We start from the raw sequence: 22890 nt of genomic DNA on the forward strand, positions 1-22890 counted from the left end.
GGGGGGTAGTTTAATTACGGTCTGTTTGCTTTTTATTATTTATTTATTTTTGCGTTGACTATTTATCAACTTTTCTACTATGGATATACCTGAAAGTAACACTACAAGAGGAGAAGCAGGGAATGAATCACCTTGACTTTTTTTAAAGGTTTCGATAAAAAAACAGTGGATACATTTGTGTCATTAAAGGAAACCTGTTTGACTCAGTTTTAAGACAATGTCCGTTAAATGGTCAGCTGATTTCATTTCTTCTTTTAATGTAGTTTCAAGACAATCAACAATGTGGACAATTTTCTTCAGATGACCATTAATAAGTTCGTATTGTAATTGTGTTTTGAAAAAGATCCTTAATAATGAATGTTTTTTAGCAGTTTTAATCTCTTGATAATATATTTGATCATTTGAAGTTACTTGTTTTGTTATTAAAGTTGCTACTTCCTTTGTATTCCTTAAGTTTTCTTGTAATGAATGTACTCTAATTATAGAACAGCCTGTCAACAAATGTAAATCAGCATACTTGTGTTTTCAACTATTTCTCGATTATTACATTCATAACGGGGTTAATTTCGTTTGTTTTGATAGATTCCCTATCTCTAAGTTCTCTCTCAACTCACTCTTAGCTGTCTTAGTTCCTTTGTTGAAGTAACGCGCTTTTATTGAATTTCCTATCAAAGAGGTACTTAAATTCGCAATGTTTGTTCTCATTCTACTTAAATGTCATTTATATTATCCATGGGCTAGAACAGACAAAGTGCAAAATTCTCACTTTATTCCTGCAAATTAAATCATTTTCCTCTGAAATGTAACCTGGCACTTACTGCTTATAATTCTGAAAATATTTCATTTGTGTGCTTATGTAACTGAAACAATGGTGATTGACTTGTCATCGTGTATTTATAAAAACATTTTGAGTTCTTTGGAAATTCTTCGCTGAATCAAAAGTACAATATCTCTTCATGCCACCTACATTGATAATGTATATTCAATATAATCCCCTTTATATTCAAAAAATAATCTTGAAATTTCATTCTCTGAAAGGAATTTCAAGCAATGGCTAAAGAGGAGCTTGCTGATTTACTTGCTGGAATATCAAAAACTTTCATGCTACCTCTACACAAACACACACACTCACACACACACACCATTAGTGTCTCGTGAGAGCGAATGACTTTGAAATAATCCTTGAACAATTCTACCTAAATATTCTCTTCTAAATAGGGTATGGAGAAGCATACGAAACCGTCGTAATGTTGTGCGTGTATGCATTTTCTCTTTTTTTTTTTTAATATCCTGTTTTCAACATTGCCAACAAGTTCTTTTTTCATAGACTACGAATCCTATCTCAATTAGAAACACGTACACTTTTTAGCAAAATTCAAAAGCAAAACTTTGTCTTCAGGGGAACGTAAGAACCTTGGTAAGGTTCTAATGGTTAAATTTAGTTCTGATGTTCCCTGAATTTGTTAATTGAGCTATGTTGTTATATTTTTTTCAATTGCATGTAGACTGTGCTTTTATAATTAATTTCACGATTAACAAAAGAGGTTTCAACGAAAAATAAACGTTTCGTTAGTAAGGTCCCCGAGATGCAATTTTCGTGAAACTGACGCAATAGGATTTGAAATTCTTTTCATAAATTAATGGTATCTAAATCTATATTGCTTGGAAAGAAGTCAACGGCCACCATAGCATAAGGAATAAAGAGTGATGTCGCCCAGCTAAATAAGATGTAAGAACTCCTTCGACTGCGATGACTGCAGCAACACTACGGGGTATAATTTCCACAAGCGTATGATAGCGATCAATTTGGATCGTTTTTCCTAAACTCATGTAATTAGGTGCTGGAGTGTGGTGGGGACTGACGTCCCCTGACATTACAGCTGTGTGGTGGCTAATATCAATATGATAACGTTCATGCCCATAAACTACGCAATTTCAGCAGCAGTCTTATGACACCGTGCATTGTGTTAATTATATACTGTTACTATAACATAGTTATATACTGTTAGTTCTTGATTAAAAAAAAAAACACGCAGCTTTAAAATGAGATCTGATTTGCGAAGTCGAATAGTAGTTGAAGTTCCGTTATGTTGGCTGAGTTGAAGTTACGAATGAAGCAATAATACTATGAAGATTATTGTTTCGGTGTGCACTTTCTCGTGAAAAAAAGACTTTATGGAACTTGAACGTTCGTCTTAAATTAGTTTCAATGAGTTACTTATGCAGTGAAAAATATGTAATAACAATCCTAAGTTTATCTCGGATTGATATTTTAAAATTAAAGTTATTATAAATTCTCACGGAGCAATGATCCTGACATCCCATCGACAGGCTTTTCCGATTGTATTCGTTGAAATTTCTTGCAAAGAAAGATTTCATAATTAACATAACGTAGCACATGAAAACACGATCAAGTATGTATCAGGAAACGTGCTTTGTGTTTCTTCCTGGTTGCTCGGCCCAGTGTAAGCGTGCTTGCTTATTTCGTTAAAATTCCGGAAGGTCACTCTGATAAACTTAAAAAACTTACTGCTAATTATTTTTCATTTTCCGCTGTTAAAAAAATCGGAAGTTATTCAAGGTTGCAGGATGAACTTTGTATTTAGCAACAGAAATTTGGCATAAATGTTATAAAAGAAACAGCGAGCTGCCATAGTTGCATTAAGATCAAAAACTATTGAAGATATTCAAAGTAAACGATGACTATCCGGAAGACAGTGTTTTTATGTATCCTCCTGGCTTTGCTTGGAAATCTGAACGGACGAGATAAATTTTTCTGTAGTAAGTTTTCCAACTATTTTACTTATTTTTATTGTAAGACTTTTATATTTCTTCCTTGTAGTATGAGGCTGCTCAAACAACTCTAAATTTTCTTAATGCTCCATGCCGTTTATATAATATAATATAATAGATTCATTTTAACGCGAATACCACCTACGAAAGTTATAAACGTATTCTATTAGTATTTTGGGTGGATTAGGATTTACATACACGAGAATTCTGTTGTGCAAAAAAAGTATTAGTAATGTTTCAAACCACGTTCTGTTTTGACAATATTAGGGTGCAATGTCACACCAAGAAATGAAAATTATGTGGTTAGTAGCTATAATAATAATAATAATAATAATAAAATTTTTAGCGAATAATTTGACTTATTAATTAATTGTTTAAAACAAATGTCATTGTTCATATTTATAAGGGCTGTTTGCTTCTAAATTATGCATGAAAATTTACAGCAGTTTAAAGTGAAAAACGGGTTAACTGTATTCACATAATCAAGAAACTGGAAAAGAAAAGGAAAATAGTTACATTTTTTAACTTTATATGGAATCATTGCTGTAAAATTTGAAAGATTGTTTAAATTTTTCAAATTGAGTTGTAGCGTTATAATAATGCGAACTTCATATTCAAACGTACTTGCTGAATAATATACAACATTTCCAAATTTCTTACCAATTGTAATTAGCAAAATTGTAAAAATAATTGTTAATTTGCTATTTTGATAGTCACTCTCATTTCCATACATGTTCTCTCTCGATCTCTGGCTCTCTGAAATTTAAATTAATTTATTATTTATATCATTAAGGAAATGAAGAAACACGAAACAGAATTGCTAATTGTGCAAAGCTTATAGCTGGGGAGGTAAGTTTAATATGATTTATAATATAATAATTAAAAGTAATTAATGTACATAATTACTTTTCATTTCAGCAAAGATATTCTTGAAAATATTAGTAAATATTTTGATCTGTGTTCACATTGAAGTATTGAAAGTTTACTTATTTTATTGAAATACTAATACGACATCAAACTCAGTTACGATCTTCTTCCCGTACTTTCTTTTAACTATTTTTCAATCAATTCAGTACATTTAATTATTATTCTCCTGTTATCGAATCGTGTTCATTCGCATATGGTTTTAAACTGAACTTCCTTATGCTATCTCTCTCTTCCGATTAATTTCATTTTATCAAAATTTATATTATGGTGAAATTTAAAAATATCAAACAAGAAAGAAATTGATGCGCTATTATCATTTTTTCAGGTTCGACGCGCTTTTACAGAATGCTTTTCATTACACTTCCCTAATAGTGAAACTCCAGAACTATCATTCGTAATTGATTCATGCAATCGTGGTAATAGTTCCAGACAGGTAAGTGTATTTAAATCTGTTCGATATTTTAGTATTGTTTATTCATTACATTTATAACGAATTTGTTTCATTTTATTTGAATTTCGTTTTAGTATGATATTGTTCCTTGTATTATGTCATTAATTTGTTTCATAAAGCAAAGTGTTTATGCTGTAATTGCTGATTGTAAAATAAGAGGAATTATTTTCGATTATTTATTACGCGTCTCATCTTTTTGACCTACTTAACTCATTCCAGGTATACCTTTTGATCTGAATATAGAATCAAAGTTTAGTAAAGTGATTCTAATAATTAAAGCCATCAGTTATATTTTTAGTTATTTTTATTTTTTTATCATAATAAAACCAGTAGAACTATAACGGTACCAGATTCATTTTGTGTACTGTAATATCAAAAGAATCACATGACACTGGTGATGTAATACTTTCGTGTATCACATTTCTTTAAAGTATATTTATTAGATCTGAATTTATTAATAGAACTCACACACCATGAATTATATCGCTTAATGATATTAGATCTCAAAGTCTGGTTAGAAAATATTTAAAAAGAGGAAAAGACTTAATCCTTAGTTGGGTGAAGTATTCATGTGGTATCTATAGATCTCTGTTAACTTTTATATTTCACTGGAGATGCAGACAATGTATCTGCATAGTTTAACTCTATTTTAACGCATAGTCTTTAACGATAATGAAGAAATTCTGACTTACGATTTTTTTTTACTATTTAGCTCGATGTCTGCATGGGTGAAAGAATACCGAACATGGTATGTATTTAGAAATTGCTTTTTAAAAAGAAAAATAATACTAATTTACTTTTAATTCTTAGGTTATGTGTGAGGTATTTGATGATTTCTTTGCAGATGATAATGAACAAGACTGACATTCAAATCGCAAACATTTTGTAATTTGGGACTTTTTTTAGAGTTGGGATTTATTATTACACATTTCACTAAATCCTGACCTGTGTCAGTTATTTAGGGCTCTATTTCGCTTTCTAAAAAAATATTTTTCCAAACACAAGCTTACCGAAATCCAGCACAAGAATTCATCTTGTTTAGTAATTTTTTTATTTCTTAATTGTAGGCATAACCCACTTTAACCAGTGCTTATTCTTTTAGAGTATTTTCTTTTCATTGCAGACACATCGAGTTCATCATTTATATCTAATCTAAATTTCAAATGCATTGGCAATATACACTGAATGCATGTATGTAGGTGCTCATGCGGTAATATATACCAAAATTGATGTAATTAAAATGAAGAATCCCCATTTCTTCATTTTACCAAGTTTTCCTTCTTGTTGGTTTTCTTTATTCAAATGTTATTTAAATTACATTATTTTATTTACATTTGAGTACTTTCCAAAGACTTCTGCATACCTTCACCTTTCGAACTCCAAGATATTGTTGAGGTTGCTAGGCGTACCTTTGGTTCAGCGCCGAACTTTTCCAAGTCCTTTTACATTCGAAATTGAATGATCTCTTTCCTTTTAACTGTTTGAACGAATGACAGTTATTTCTACAATAATATTTGCCAATAATTGTCCGAAGACTAGCAATTTACAAATGACACCAACTGGCGAGCCTTATTATCGGGTATGTCCACATTTGGTTTTGATCGCCTTTGGCACTATTTGAAGGAGACGTTCCACCACGTAGAAATGTTTCCACCAGACGTCAGGTGTAATTTGTCTCCATTCCTCCACCAAAGCAACGCTGAGTTCAACGAGAAATCGAGAGCCTGCTGCTCTGGACCTCGATCGCGCTCTAATTCGTCTCATAGGTGTTTGATGGGGTTGAAGTCAGATTCTTCGAAGGCCAGGACAGTTTTTTAACTTCATCCACCTCTTCATACCATTCCATAACAGCGCTGCAACTTTGTGACAGGGGCCATTGTCGTCTTGATGGTAACACGGGTCCATTTCATAACACCCCCACAGCGTATGCAGCACCTGATTAGACAGAATATCAGGATACTGAGCTGCACTCAGTAGAGTACTCAGTACAACATTGATCAACGACCAATGGTGCCACTCCAAACAAGTCAAATACATCCAACATCATTAATCAGCGTCCTTCTCCAAACTTTACTCTGTGTATGGAGGCAGCCTGCTGAACGTTTGTTACCACAGTGCCAAACCTTCACTCATTGCTTCACAGTAGGTCAGTTGTCTAGTTCACACGTTCTTTGCCCCAGGACAGACGAGCGGCTTTGTTCGTCGTCACGGATGTCTGTGCCGACTGTAGCCGATTTTTGCGTGCCTCTCGTTTTAGCACCCTCCTGTCACTGTCAGTCATTTCAAGCGGCCTCCGTGGATATTTTTTTGCACTAGTAATGCCAGAACGTCTTCATTTGTTGATGACATCGCCAAGTATTGATTTTCGATACTCTAGTTGAGTAGCAATATCATCACGGATGGGCATGCCATCTATGTGACGATGACTCCTCGCTTTCTCTCGAAATCACTGAGTTTACGTCATGTTGCTGTTACTACCATTTGAACATTAATGTTACATTTGGAAATGCCATGAAATGTTGTCAATGACCACATGGACCATAAAGGTCCATGTGGTCATTGACAACAACTTCAGTTACCACCAGATATATCCGAACATCGTTGATCTTTACTTTGCACAATGTTTGGGAAAAACATGCAGAGAATTTGGCTTACTCCATTAGTGGAAAGACGTTTACATTTGCATAATTTGTCTATGGACAAATTTTTTTTCTTATTAAAATTAGAATAAATGGAATATGTGAATATCACTGTGTTGATAAGATTTTAACAGGTTACTCTAAACGATATTCTCATATAAACATAATGCTGCATTGTAGTTTTTATGAGTGTTTTACACACACACACACACTTTCATGCGTCTTTGAAAAAAAAAAAGCTGTACACGTTTGGCTTCTTATTAAATTATAAGAAGTAAGTCAAGTAAAACGAAAGTTTCCGCTTGACTATACGACTGACAATCTAATGTGTTCCTTCAGGATATATATATATATATATATATATATATATATATATATATTCTTTCAAAGATATATATTACTACACTAATTAGCTGAAGCATTGTTTATGAGAGAAACTTATATTTGTGAATTACTTGCAGCCAAGTGAAGATCTAGAGTCTGATACCAGCAATACCGAGGTAAGTGATTCATTCATTTCAACATTTATTCTCTCTGTATTTTTTCAGAAATTACAGCAGTATAGCATTTATAGAAAGAAAAATTTAAATTAGGCAATCTTCATCATTTAAGTCATTCTTGTTGTAGAAACCCACAGTTTGGAAATTGATTGTGTTTGAATTAGAAATATCTTTGCCCGTATTCTTCCACATGAATCAAACAAATGGATAGAATAGTTTATTGAAAATGCAACTAATTATCTTGAATATTCTTGTGTTTCACATCATGAGGAAAAATCGAGTTGTGTTGATTAGCTTTTTTTTCTGGTGACTTGAGAAAAATCTGTAATCTCTCTGGAACATTTGGTCTTGTTGCGGTCATACGTGATGTTTAGTTTTCTTTGAATATACTGTCCGTCCTATTTTCGGATTCCTTTCGTTCTCTTTATGTTCAGATTCTCCAAATTCTCCCGCCCCTGCATGCCTGTTCTAATTAGTCATTCGGAGAAGTGAATGAGGATGTTTTGAAGGTTTCAGGAGGTTAGATATTTTGTAGAGGGAATTAAAGAAAATATTATTTTCTGCTATCTTTATTTTTTGCTAACGTAATATCCATGATATTTTATCTGTGAAATAATGTATATAAGGGAAAAGCACTTTTCCCAGAAGTCTTGCACTTCATATTCATGTTTTGGAGATAAACGTAGAATTGTGTTGACTAATGTTGTAGTGTAATCATTTTAGTAGGATTAAGCTCAAGTAATGATCCAATTGGTTTCTTTTATTTATACTGGTTTAGAATCAGTAAGCTCTATCACGTAGTGAACGAATAATGACGAATATCGTCACTGCGAATTAAACGCGAATATTTTTTCTGTCAAAGGTGATAGGATGTGGGGTATTTGTTGACTTCCGCTGCACTGAGAAATGCAATTTGTTCTATTCGAATACTTCTATTTCTGTGTCCATAAAGAGTAAAACGTATTTACCACGAATTCAGCAGTGAGTGTAATCGTAGAATGAATATTATTTACGTGCGTGAGAAATTCTTCTAATTAAGTAATAGATCCTGGCCAAATGATGTCTCTGTTGCCGACATATTCACTGTCATACATGGTATTAAATAGCTTTCACTTCATAATACTCTCTGAACAAAATTGCTAACAAGGGAGAAAGCGAAGAGCCTTACTGGTTGTACAACCTGTACAACTTGTAAGTACTGCCTTCTGTGACTTCTGAATTCATGGATACAACCTTACTGGTTGTATCCATGAAGTCAGAAGACTTATCCTCGGTGACCCTACATTAACACATTAATCATTATTTACGCAATGCATATTTTATTTCTTTTGAAACTCATTCACAAAATATAACTCATAGCAACCTCTGGCGATGGATTCCTACACACATTCACCACCCTTCAAGAAAAATATCTTGTCGTAACAATCTTATTAACCACACTCTTACACAATTTCCAGGGATAATCCCTGGTTCTCTCTTTGGAGTACGCAGACCTTCAATCTATTCTTATATGAAACGTTCCACAGTCCTGTAAGAATATTGGTACCACTCCTTTGGAACCTCTCCACCATTTCTTTTTGACAAAGAATTCCAGATAACCAGATCTATGCGCCGTAGACCCCATGTGTCCTTACGAATGCGTTACTGTGTTCTTCAACAACCATATAATTTGAAGTGCTGCTCTGGTCACCTTTGCAACATGCGTTCTAAATTTCACTTCTCTGTTCACAATCACCACCAAGTCCCTTGCCTCGTCAATGTCTTCCATTTAAATTTCATTAATACACTGCACAGCATGTGAGCACATCTTCCCGAAGTGATCACTTCGCCACGTTAATCTGGCAGCCATTAGCTATGCCCATAACTGAAGCATGTCATCCTTATATAATCCTACAAGATATCTACATCACCTTCATTGACTATCGCTCTTCCTAGTTTTGCACCATCAGCAAATCAAGTAGATATTTCTTGTGAAATTATTTCCAATATCAATAAATTACAAAGTAAGTAAATAGGTACACCTCTTGCCACCTGCCTTCTCCATTACTGAACTACTCCACAACCCACTCTTCGATATCTGTCCATTATTCTTCTTGAAATTCGAATATTATTCACAATATTGTATGATAAAATGGCTAAAGCAGTTTCGAGTTATCTTCGAAATTTCAGTTACTTTCGGGAACGCATTTGGTCCAAACCTTCTCCTGAAGTATAAAAAATGGTCAGAAGATTTAAATTTATAAAGAACACAATACACGATAACGACATTATGAAAAAAAAACAGAAAGTGTATCGTACTACTACTAGCGAAATCTACCAGCAGAAGCTATTAGATTTCTCTTAAATTAAAACATATCTAAAATTCCCCTCCTGCTCAAAAAAAAATATATATTAATAATAATAATAATAATAAATTTTATAAGGTAGTATTTATATGATGAAATTTCTAAATGAATATTAAATTAAGTCAATATCTCGCCTTCCCTTTTTTTTTTTTTTTTGATCAATTCTGGTGCTTCCAAATGAACGACTTCCAATGAGGCCAGAAATATCTAATTAAATTGAAAATGATTGTTAACATAAATAAATGTAATTAATTCTTGTTATATATATATATATATATATATATAGAAAGTACTTTACTTTGGGCATATATTAAATGTTAAAGACACCAAGCTATTTTAAACCAGGTTTTACTCCATTTCCCAAGTAAGCAAACAGACGAGTAGGTCACTTGACTTACTTGTCCGTTTGCTTATTTGGGAAATGGAGTAAAACCAGGTTGAAAATGGCTTGGAGTTTTTAACATATATATCAATTAAAATTTATTTATATATAAAAAATATTATTTATTTATTTAAAATTTTATTTTAAATGTGTTCTCTCGTAATTTTTTTTTTCTCATATTAAAGGTATGCATTCAAACTTTAGTTGAAGAAGAACGGCGACGCGAAAAGCCGCTAATTCCCCCTGAAGTAGGATTTGAAAAGGCATGGCGAAAGAAGTAGTCACATATTAGATTTCTGTAACGAAAGATTTAACCTGAATACTTGATTTAGAGCAACGATTCTGAATATTCCTGCATTTAAGTCCTTATATTTTAAAATAAAAATACCCTTTTCAGCAATTACTTTTAACTTTTGTACGATAAAATTACTTTTGTTCAACAATAAGCTTCATGAATCTTGAACTCTGATTTAAATAACACTTCTTTTAAAAATTTGCGGTACTTCAGTAGTAATATTAATTGCAAAGATAAATTTTGTTAAAAAACACTCCACAAACGTATACGAAAATTATTACAATATAATCCAATTGAAAGTTATGTACGTCAGATGAGCTTATTTCGATAACATTGAAGAATATATTGAATATGTTGTTAGATATATGAAGAGCCAAAGGCTTCAATTGAATATGTTGGCTTGTGTGAGCGGGTGCGGGTTGAACGTTCGTATAAAGAGAGTAATGCAAAGCATAATATGTATAGAATGATATTTTCGCGAGTATAACAAACTTATCATTTGTTATCATCGATTGTATTTACTTTCTAAAACAGAATAACACTTCAGGTTATCTTTCGTCATATTCTCGTATTTTATGAATTCAGTTTGAAATGTATCCTGCTGTACAATGTTGAGAAACGGTGTTCTAGATTTCAAACTCATCATTTAATAATAGCAAATACTTATCTAATATAAGATAATAAGATAATGGAATAATATTATGCATAGCAGATGTAGCTGTTTTACTGCTTAAATAAAATGTTATCATTTCTGAATTTTAAAAATATAACTTCTGTTTCATTTGTAAAGCGAAATGACCTGTAAAACACGGAATCATTCTTATTCTTAATATTGAACAAAGACGCGGGGAAGAAATTGAGCAACCTGGATGGTTAAATACGCATATTCTGAATTTAATAGATGGAGAGTATTGCACATTATTTACGCTAATGGAAGACGGATGATGTCTGAAAGAAACTTAACTAACGGTCCAGGAAACTACACGGAAAAGGGAAGGAAAATTCAAAAACAAAAAAAGAAAGAAAGAAAAAGAAATACTTGCTCGTTTTGTGTATTTATTACTAATTAATATGAATAATTAATTATATAATACAATTATATATTGTTTTCAAGACTGCGATTACATGATATCTATAGCGATAAAGATATTTCGTCAAAGCACTATATACCCATATCCCAAAACTTAAGTTTCACTAAGGATCAATATCTGTCAAAATTTCATTTTATTCTGCTGAGTGCATTACAATAATTGTTCCAGATAAACTTCAAGTTAAACTTGTGTAGCAGTGCTGATCATGACTTGAAAGCAGAGGATTGGAAAGCTGTAATTTGATGAGAAAAATTATCACACATACTCTTCTGCTCATGTCAACCAGTTGAGCTGTTGCAGACACTAAGAAAACGTTATTTACAACAATGCATTGTCCGGTACTGATGTTATAAAGGTGAGCTGTTTTTTTTTTTTTCTTTTTTCTTATTGGAACTAAAAGTGCGTCTTCAATATTGTCTGAAAAAATTCATAATGAAGATATAGTGACATTATTGATAAAACTCTGTATGAAAACACGAAGTTGTTTCTATGGGCATAAATGAATTCAGGAACTATGCCGTAAATCAATCTATTCTGGAAAGGTCAAGTGCTATGGCTAGTGGGGTTTAAAAAATTATTTCCTGATTGATGCCTCAACAGAAAAAAACAGACAAATCAAAACTCTGAACGATGCGAAATGTTAGAGCGCTGTTATCGGACCAAGAAAAACTTGATTTTCAAATACATATTCAAATGTGAATCAGAACATTAATTCTTCTAATCGTTTCCAAGGTATGGTCGAGCAGCCATACACAATCATGTACCAGAACAGGCATTTGCTCCTATATAACTTGTCATTTCTTCACACCCATGTGTGTATTCACACACACACACACACACACACACACACACACGCACACACACACACACACACACACACACAAGAGACTAAAGACGGGACTACCTTAATCTCAACATGTGCTAATAAAACTTTCACGCCTTTTTCACATTGTTAAAATTCTGAAATACTTGGCAATAACTTAACACTAGAAACGATACTCGTTGTCTTATTAATGATGAGGAAGAGGTAGCTAAAGAAAACCTCAAATTTCTTGCAAATAATTTCTTACGAACGGTTATAAAAAAAACGGGCAACATCTTGCTACCTTGTCAGTGAATGAACGTATTGAAACCACACCTCAGAAACTTGCCAATAATCAAGTCAGTGGATATATTTCGCTTCGTTTTATTGGCTCTAGTTCAGTAACCAAGTGAAAATCCTTAAGGTGTATAAAACCAGACCATTTTTTATTTCATTCGTCAAAATACAATCACTACTTCAATCAAGTAACCAATACTAGTGCGTAAAATATCCTCTAGTTAATCGCCTGTGATGATAGTATAAGATCATCCCATACTATGGAGAGACAGACAAAGCGAACCCTATAGAAAAACTCATCGAAAAGCATTCTAGACATACACCATCAGAGAAGTGAGGTAAGAATAAATATATGTATGTATTATGACAATCCCACCAACTCACAAATTAGAAAACTCCAGAGGCTCCTTATGAAGGTCACTTCTTCGCCTGTATAAGTCACTAACAAATTAAAACTATTTAACTCCAACCCCCTCCCCCGTATTTATTGACTCACAAAAATACATAAGGAAAATGTGCAATTACGTCCCATAGTGAATGGCATTGATTCCCCCATATACAAACTAACTAAACATGGGCCAAAACAAGGCCAAAGCTCTCACACACTATACTAGCAACACACCTTCACACATCAAAAACTCAGCCCACATCTAAGCCAGCATTGAAAACCTTACACTCAAACACACTGATGTAATGGTCATTTTTGATGTCTCCTACTTATTTACAAATGTCCTACTCAAAGAATCCTTAGAGATAATCCATGCTAAATTTCCTCCCGATATCACACGCCTATGTCAGTTCACAATGAAGTCAGGCTATTTTGTTTGGCAAGGAATTTTCTACAAACAAATAGAGGGGACAGCAATGGGTTCTCCACTCTCCCCACCCTTGGCCAACTTTTATATGGAGTCTTTTGAAGAGAAAGCCTTAAACTCTGCCCAACAAAAACCAACCATATGGCTTCGCTATGTTGATGATGTGTTCACTATTCTGCCACATGGCTCCTATGCACTCCACTCCTTCCTAACACACTTAAACAACCAACACCCCAGAATCAAATTCAGCCTGGGAGAAGGAAAAAACAACTGCCTTCCTGTCTTAGACACACTAGTCACCCGCCAGCCTGATGGAACCTTGGTTTTCTCAGTCTATAGAAAAGCCACTCATACAGGCAGATACATTCACCAACAATTCCCCCCACGACAACAATATAGAGTCATTAAGAAACTACACAACAGGGCTAAACTTATCTGCTCAAATGGCAAAGCCCTAACCACAGAACTAAATCGCATTCTCAACACGTTATCAGCCAACGGCTATTGCCCAAAACAAAATCCAAAAAATATTGAAACCAATAAACCACAACACCGCCCCCCCTCAAAACAAGGATTACTTTAAATCCATCACCATACTCTATATCCGAGGCACGTTGAAAAAAATTACAAAAATCCTAAAAGAACATGACTTAACTACTTGTCACAGATCATATAAAAAACTGGCATCCCTTATCAGCTCGAATAAAGAACCCTCCCCCCCCTAAACCTACCTGGTGTATACCAGGTCCCTTGCAGCTGTAAGCTGTCCTACTTTCGCCAAACAGGCAGGAGAGCGAATATCAGAATTTCAAAACACAAGGACTACACCCGGTTTCACCAATACGGCCACTCTGGTCTTGCAGACCATGCGCTGGATACCCGCCATAGAATACCGATGAAGAAAGCCACGATAATACACCGTAGTAAATACAAATATGAAAGGCTTTTCATGGGATCAGCCTCAGCCCTAAGAAACAATCCAAACCTCAACAAATTTGGTTGCATGAGACTGCCCCAAATTTGGGAAACCTACATCAGAAGAACTTCAGCCTAATCGTCCAAGAATACCAAAATTGCCCTCTAGGGCAATTTTGGTATTCTTGGACGGGTATACTTGTTTAGGAAACTTGTTTAGTTTAGGACGGGTATACTTTTAGGAGAAAGAATAGCTTCCTGCTTCGTCCTCATTTACTGTTTGTTGTGCTTGCGTGCACGTGTCTTGTTTTTAAGTTCCTGTGAAAATGGCAACGTAACATTTTCGAAATATTGGAAGTGTATTAAAATTCATTTTGATGTATATTCTGATATACGTTGTGATTTACTTAAGCTATTTAGCAAAAATGCATAACCAATGTCTAAGCCTTTCCACGAGAATTTTGGTATTCTCGTTAGGTACTCCTGTAGAACATCCAGAAGAACGAAAAAAAAAGAATAGGAAAATATTCTATGTAGTACGTATTTTTCGCATCTCGTTTTCCAATGAACGTAATTATTATTAGCCGTAGACTCATTGTTGTTATTACCGACGTCCCTCAGACAGTAAAGACAAAACCCCCTAGCTTGGAAAGAGCTGTATTTGAATTGCATTTAGGACGCGAATGTTCTTTACAAGGGATATTCAATTGAAAGTGAGTTTATCCAGTCTCGTAAAGAATAAATATATAACTGACACATGATCATAATACCGATAAGAAACAAGTATACCCGTCACATATCACTAGATGCTTCAATCATCATTCAAAGCAAATCGAAATATGCTACACAGTAAAAATATACCTTTCAATTTCCTTTCTTTTTTTTTAATAAACGTGAACGTCCTGGGAGTTCAATAATGAAATAAAAATGTTTTGTTTGCTAATTGCCATAAAATTATTTCAAATGTTTATGTTAGAACTAGTTTGAACCCTGCTTTGTAAACAACACGTGCCATATAAAATATTCACAAAATTTTCTTTTATTAGATATCAATTAATTTAGCAGACTCATTAGCAACAATCTTTGCAATTGATAATTGAATGTTACATTTGGATTAAATTTACAATTTCATTTACTCCATCTGTGTTTCCAATAATGACACGAAGGGTGAATTTGGAAAATTATATATATATTAATGGAATAATATAACTATCAAAATTAACATTTTATTCTCTCTATCTATCTATCTATGAGTTCGCGACGTGGAAGGGTGCAGACGTGTCCAAGGTCGCTCTTGCCTAAAGTTGTATTTTGTGCGGTCGAATAAGTCAATCTACTTCAAGATTTATACCTACATAATATATATATATATTAAAAATCTTCATTGTTCATGTGCTTATTGTTACAACTGCATGTCTTCGAGTGCCGGGAAATTGTGATAGCTTGCGTTTCCCCATATTCGCCCGAAGCAATGGCCAGTAAAAACCCCAGCATATCACCACCAACAGCCGGTCTACGCCTGAGCTCAGCAGGAATCGGTCAAAGGTCGCAGGATTCCGATCAAAAAGAAAAGACGCCAGCCACAGCTCCCAAGAAGGAAAAGACATCAGTCTCAGCCCCCCGGACAACAACGGACAAAGGTCAGTACTCTCTGTCTCTTATGCTAACATTGTAGCTAATACCTCCGCGCGAATTAATCCTACTGCAACAACCACCACCGCGCGTACAAACGTTCAGCTAGCCAATCGCGTTTCCCGGGACAACGGAATTGTAATTTTCGCAATTGAAATTACCCCACTGGAAAAATATCTAGACTCAGTAGTCCAATATGTTCCCCCAAAAAATATAACTCACATTTCAAGAGTTGCCAGAACCGCACAAATGTACTTTAACAACGCATCTTGGTCTGAGACATTAATTGAAAAGGGAATAGACATCGGAGTATGCCACGTGAATGTCTCACCAATTGCAGTTGCTCCCACAAAAGTAACAGTGTCAAATGTCCCACCGGAAATAAGCCATCAAATGCTTCGCGGTTTACTATCAAAATACGGCACAGTGACAGGTAAAATCCGAACGCTACGCGCCTCTACAACTAGGCCTGAATTCGCTCACATCAAGAGCTTTAGAAGACAGGCTCTAATGCACTTTGGAGACAATACAATCGGCTCCATTCCCAAAATAATCAACACAGAAATAGACGGAGTACCCTACACCTTTTATATTACTGTTGCTGCACAGTGCTTTTACTGCCACGAAGAAGGCCATGTAAGGAAGTTATGCCCGTATATATCCAGAAATGAGAAACCGGATAACAATACTACCAACCCTAGCGGATCAGAGAATCAGAAGCAGCAAGCAGCCAATCCCAAAAAACAGAGCATCCCTAACAAACAACAAAGATCTCAAGGAAACAGCTCTCAGTCGAGTACCGGGGAGACAAAATCAAGTGGTAGCACTAACGAAACCCACCTTTCGGAAGAACCTCCACCAACATCGAGTAAAAGCAATCCTAGAGAAGAGGAAACAGAACACAGACAACTAACTAACGAAGCGGAGCAAGAAACAAAAACGGAAAAACAGCCAAAGACAAACCAGCGCAGCTGCAGCAGGGAACCTTTGCCTCCATGCATTCTGGAACCCTCCCAACAGCCTGTAGAGGTGGATGAAGAGATCGAGCTTCTTGAGTCCTCAGATGATGAAGGGAAACTGGAAATGCAGGACTTCCTCACACTGAAGGCCCACTTACAAATGAGCAGCTTCAGAGCTTTCTCAAAAAGGTTCGAGGCTCTTCACAAAAACTGCTGACAGCCTATGACTACACCACTGACATCAGTGGCCTTATCACACAGCTGGAAGAATTAAGAACTATTTTGTCAGGAAAAAGAATGAGAAAAACTACCAATCTCAGGAAAAGGATATACTACCTGATAAACGGGCTCGAATCCCAGCGGCAGCGTTACTATCCGTAAAGGAAGTGAAGATTACCTCACCAAATAAAACGAAACCATAAAATAATGAGCACCTCAGTAAACCTTCTCTCACTAAACGCTAGTGGATGTGCCACACCACTGCGAAACAGGCTGGTCCTGCAGCATATCCTTGCCCACCAGCAGAAATAGTTATGCTGCAGGAAACTAACTTCCATTGCAACAGCAAAGCTTCATATCAACACTGGGAGAACTGGCCTTATACCATGCACCACTGTCCTGCCATACAACATCATGGATCTGGAGTCAGCATTGGAATTCACCAAAACAGCGCTCTAAAAGTAGAAATAATCAATATCTTTCCTGGGTGTGCAATATATGCACTCATTACAACTCAGACAGGAAAGAAAATATATATCATTAACATATACATATATCCCACAAAATGAACAGCTTGCAGTGCAGGTACTAGAGTTTGTGCGAAACTACCTCAGCAAGGTGAATGACCACATCATACTTGCAGGGGATTTCAACTGCACTCTGGATCCTGCAATGGACAGACAGCAATGCCAAGAACATCGACACGCACCAGCTCAGCTTCTCCAGGATGTAATAAATGACCTCGAGCTGACTGACACCTTCAGACACTTGCACCCACATGAGAAAGTGTTCTCCTGGAGAGCCAAAGGTGGTCCTACCAGTGTCCTATACCAGGCACGGCTCGACAGATACTACACTTCGATGCACACAATACCCTACATCAGGAGAGTCAATTACCATCCATCTCATGCATCAGACCATGATTCCATCCTTCTTAGAATTTGCATTCCTGGACACACCAGACACAAAGGAGGAGCATACTGGATTTTTAACAACAGCCTACTAAAGGATACAGAATATCTCAGAACCTCCAAAATCTATATCGAAACTCTCATCAGAGATATACTTACTTCACAATCAATTTCCGAGTGGTGGTCACTTTTTAAATCCAAAGTTAGGGTATTCACCCAAAAATATAGTCACAGAAGAAATCTGAATAAGCATTCAGTCCTTAAAAATTTGCTACAACAACAGCAATTGCATCATCCGGAATCTGAGGAATACCAATCCCTAGAAGTCACCATACGCTCACACCTAGAGCACTCTGCAAGAGGAGCACTAATAAGACACGACGCAAACATATTAACTTCGCAGATCCACAAATTATTTCTTCTCACTAGAAAAACGCCAACAAGAGTGCACCACTATATCTGCTATTAAAACAGATAATGGAAACATCATAGAAAAACATGACGAAATTCTCTTACATACCTTGCAGTACTACAAAAATTTGTACCAAGCCAACTCAACATCTATGGAGCCATGAATATAATTCTCTCCAATGTGAAAAGACTCTCACCAATAACAAGGAGTAACACAGAACTCCCCATCACGTTACACGATCTGAAAACAGCCTGCACCTCCTTACCTAAAGATAAATCTCCTGGCATAGACGGGCTCACCACTGAATTTTACCAGTCTTTCTGGGAACAGCTTGGACCTATCCTCTACAGAGTTTTTGTCGACGCGAATACCAATGGCTTCCCACTCAATATGACAACATCAGTTATTAAACTCATTCCAAAGAAAGGAGACGCGACGAAACTAGGAAACTGGAGACCCATCTCTATCACAAACACCGACTGCAAAAGTATATCAAAAGCCATTGCCAACAAACTTAAACCCGCTCTGAGCGAAATTATAAATAGGCATCAGAGCTATTCCATCGCTGGAAGATCAATCCACGAAAACTTACACCTCATAAGGGATCTCATAAGCATAGCGAACAACAACAATGAAACAATGGGTCTTGTAACACTAGACCATGAAAAAGCGTTCGACCGCGTTGAACACCTGTATCTCTTCAACTGCTTGAAAGCATTTGGCTTTGCTTCAGGCATCATTCACTCTATTAAGATGTTGTATGCCAAGGCACAGTTTTGCATGAAAATAAACAACAGGCTTACCATAACTGCACCATACAGCAGAGATATTAAACAAGGCTGTCCACTCTCCGGTCCTCTTTACACAATTGCCATTGAACCCTTTTTGTGTAGACTCAGCATGCTGCTCAGGGCATGCCACCCTAAACTTCCCTACCAAACCATAACCCTGACAGCATATGCTGATGATGTTACAATCATAACCCGCAAAGAAGAGGACTTCCATAACATACAGATGGCATACCAACAATATCGGGCAGCCTCAGGAGCGAAACTAAACACACATAAAACCACAGGACTGTGGTGTGGCAAATGGAAAAACGGAACGGATTCCCCATTGTCTGGTACCTGGTCCACAGAGGGAAACAAATACCTGGGGATTTACCTCGGAAACACACCCTCTTATATGGATAAGAACTGGGAGGCACTGAACAAGCGTTTCAAGCAAGTACTAGGAAAGTGGGCAGCAATACGAGCATCTGCCTCCACAAGAGGGAGAGCAATAATCATTAACCAAATAGCCACCAGTGTCCTTTGGCATACACTAAAGATTCTTACGCCACCAGAGCAATTCATCAAACAAATAAAGTCAACCATATATCGATTCATATGGAACAAAGCAAACTGGCTTTCATACTCCAAGCTATGTACTTCTCTCAAAGATGGAGGACAAAATTTGACCTCCATTGACAATAGGATAACAACGTTCAGCGCTCGATTTCTCCTGAATACCATACAACAGGAAATATCACACAAATGCACCACTGAATATATTTTCACTTCTGCCACTAGAGGTCTCTCTCTCTCTCTCTCCACAACCTTAAGAATGACAACAGCTCAAGTGCCAGTAAATTTAACAAACTTCTACAAAGATGCCCTTCGACGATGGAAGAAGCTAAACCTCCAGCACACAGTGAAGACAGCATCCCTACTGAAGTCCTCATGGAACCCATCTTTCACAACACGATGGTAAGAAGCCCGATCATTCAGAAAGAAGTTTTCTTTCCTCCATGGAGCTGGCGAAGCGTGAGGAATATGGGGGACATTCTTTCTTTAAGACTCACCTGGCACGTTCCCAATTCTCTCGAAAACCTGGAATATGGGAATCAGTCTGAGCAGACAGACACCGTAAAGGCCGCTTTCAAGCCGCTATGCCCGATAGCATAACAGAAGAGGGGCTTAGCCCTCCCAACTCAGAAGATCTGGCGCCTATCTTTCTGATAAAAACCAATAACTCATGGGAGAAACTTACACCCAGCAACACCAGCAAGATCTACAGCACTCTAACACAACAGTCGAAACAAAGCACTTTATTGGAAAATCCTGCATCATCTGATCAAACACTATTTCAATGGGATCTACCATATCGCACAAGAGCCATCAAACCTGACGCAGATATTCAGTGGAGAATGTGGCACAATATATTACCCACTCCTACTATATTACGAAAATTTAACTCAAACGTCTCAGATAACTGCCTGTTCTGCTACCAATTAGGAACAGTCCGGCATATCTACTTGGAATGCCCAATCAACACCCAATTAATCAGTTTGTCTCGGGAAACGGCAGCTCTCACCTGTGGTAGTCTTCATACAGAAGAGGAATATTTCAATCTCGTCCATGCGGAGTCAAATAACCATTCATTGTGCAACTACTTTTTCATCACCGCGAAAGCGGTAATATACAACTTCTACCTCAGACATACAAGACCAGACAGCACAGCAACTTCACAGAGAGAGGCAACTGAACAACTCACTGCAGCCTTCCAACAAAAGGTGAGAAGTCGGATCCTACACGAGTATCACCACCACAGGCAAAACAACACCTTAGATGTTTTCCACCAAGACTGGAATCCACGGAATCAACTCCTGGTTGAGCAGGGCGACTGCATTATAATTCACCTTCCATCATAGAAGTGACACCATCCCCCCCAAAGAAAGGGGAAAAAGGATTGTTGTGCTTAACAGTCCGAAAATTAATCAACTGGCACTCTCATGTAAATAGACAATATTGTGCAATAGAAACTCCTATGTTCTTCTACTTTTATGATCTTATACAGTATCATATTAGAATAACTTTTAATGGCTTTAATCTAAAAAAAAAATGTAATTTGTCTTTTAAGTGACTTCGATGTAACATACCTCAACAAGAATATGAGCATGTAACCTCTCTGCCTGACTGCAAAGAACCAAAAACGGGTTAATCCTGTAAATAAGATTGTTATGTTCACAATAAAAAAAATATAAAAAAAATATCTATCTATCACTATCACAGAAACATCACAAGTCTCACAACGGGCCAGCCTTTTCTTTTCCCTACATGGAACTAGGCATGAATAAGAGTCATAGGAGACCACCTAACCCACACCCTAAAGTGGAAAGCATTCGTAAGCCTACCAATGAAGAACCCAAAAACTGAAAAGCAATATCAACAGCTGCAAGCCTCCATTATAAAAGCCTATCCGGATATCGCTACACCTCAGGAAATCCGTATTCCTCCTATAAACTGCTCGGGGCCAATATTTCATCTTGTACAATTTGAAGCCTCACTTCCAATTCTTCCCTCCAACTACAAGAAAATATACCACTTCCTCATGTTAGTGTCCCCATCCTCGCCCTTCTTATACTCAGCCTTAACACTCTCATCTACAAGGCTGCATATACCACACAGTTTTCAGTGGGATCGTCCATACAAATCAAAATGTGCCAAACCAGATTCCGATATACAGTGGAGACTAGGGCACAACATCTTGCCAACTCCTTCTAAGCTCTACAAATTTCAGCTAAGAGAAATGGATCTGTGTCTATTCTGTGATGTTTCGGGTACCTTGGAAGATACATATCTAACCTGTCCTGCAAACAAAATGATAATCACTGCCTCGAGCACCTGTAGCTACGCACATAGCCAAGAAGACTACTGGAATTTAGTCCACACAGAAGAAAACAGACACAGAACATGCAATTTCCTCTTCATCTGCGCTAAGGCCGTCATCTACAGCTTCTACCTAAAACAGACAAGAAGTAACACCCATCCATCACTGAAACTGCACAAACCCTCATGTATATTCTCTGTTGGAAACTAAAAAGCAGGCTGATATTGGAACTTGAGCACTTCAAAGAAACAAGAACTGTCGCGAAATTCATAGAGGCGTGGAATCCGACTGGTACCCTCTTCTGGATTGACAACGACAATGTGCTTCATCTGAAAGATAACTCAGACTGAAACTGAACTGTAAATTTTTAATTCATTTGTTGCATTCTGTATTGTACACCCGAAAAAAAAAAGTTTCTTTCTCTGAAATATATATACTTAAAAACTTGTAATATATAATATGTAAATAGTACTTGTTACCTATCGTGTAATGTTTATTTTAACAAGTTAAATAAAAAAATAATAAAATAAATATCTATCTATCTAGGTGGCCAAGGTGTTGCAGTTGCGTTCATATCGCTCCTTCCTTCCTCCACCTTTTATACGTTTATCCTCAAGGAAGGACTTAATTTTTTATATAGGTATATTCTCCAATCTGAGAGCTATCTGCGCATACTAGTCGTGTACGTAAGTTTAGTGATAAGTGATTTATGACAGTGTTCTTCTGCTGGTGTACGATTTCGTATATATCTTCAATTTCGACGCCATAATTCCTTCTCCGACACCTGCACCCCTCACCTGAATCTATAGCCGGCAAAGGATTACCCGCCATGGCAACTGCACATTCATGTACTA

General features: G+C 36.4%; 1 protein-coding gene across 1 annotated transcript; it reads left to right on the top strand.

Moving 5' to 3' along the window:
* Positions 1–2642: 2642 nt before the first annotated feature.
* Positions 2643–11091, top strand: LOC150099638 (uncharacterized). Its single transcript, XM_090404143.1, has 6 exons — positions 2643–2781; positions 3587–3642; positions 4046–4153; positions 4884–4919; positions 7272–7310; positions 10223–11091. The coding sequence occupies exons 1-6, from the start codon at positions 2700–2702 to the stop codon at positions 10316–10318; spliced, it is 417 nt and encodes a 138-aa protein (XP_090260269.1). The 5' UTR covers positions 2643–2699; the 3' UTR covers positions 10319–11091.
* The last annotated feature ends 11799 nt before the right edge of the window (positions 11092–22890 follow it).

The sequence above is a fragment of the Typopeltis vanoorti genome, chromosome 14 (assembly GCF_054136105.1).
Source record: "Typopeltis vanoorti isolate ZY-2024b chromosome 14, IOZ_Tvanoo_1.0, whole genome shotgun sequence".
NCBI classification, from domain to species: domain Eukaryota; kingdom Metazoa; phylum Arthropoda; class Arachnida; order Uropygi; family Thelyphonidae; genus Typopeltis; species Typopeltis vanoorti.

Coding starts and splice junctions, on each gene's coding strand:
- LOC150099638 (XM_090404143.1), top strand. CDS start 2,700: ATGACTATCCGGAAGACAGTGTTTTTATGTATCCTCCTGGCTTTGCTT. Junction 4,154..4,883: donor GTGGTAATAGTTCCAGACAG/GTAAGTGTATTT, acceptor TTTACTATTTAG/CTCGATGTCTGCATGGGTGA. Junction 4,920..7,271: donor GTGAAAGAATACCGAACATG/GTATGTATTTAG, acceptor AATTACTTGCAG/CCAAGTGAAGATCTAGAGTC.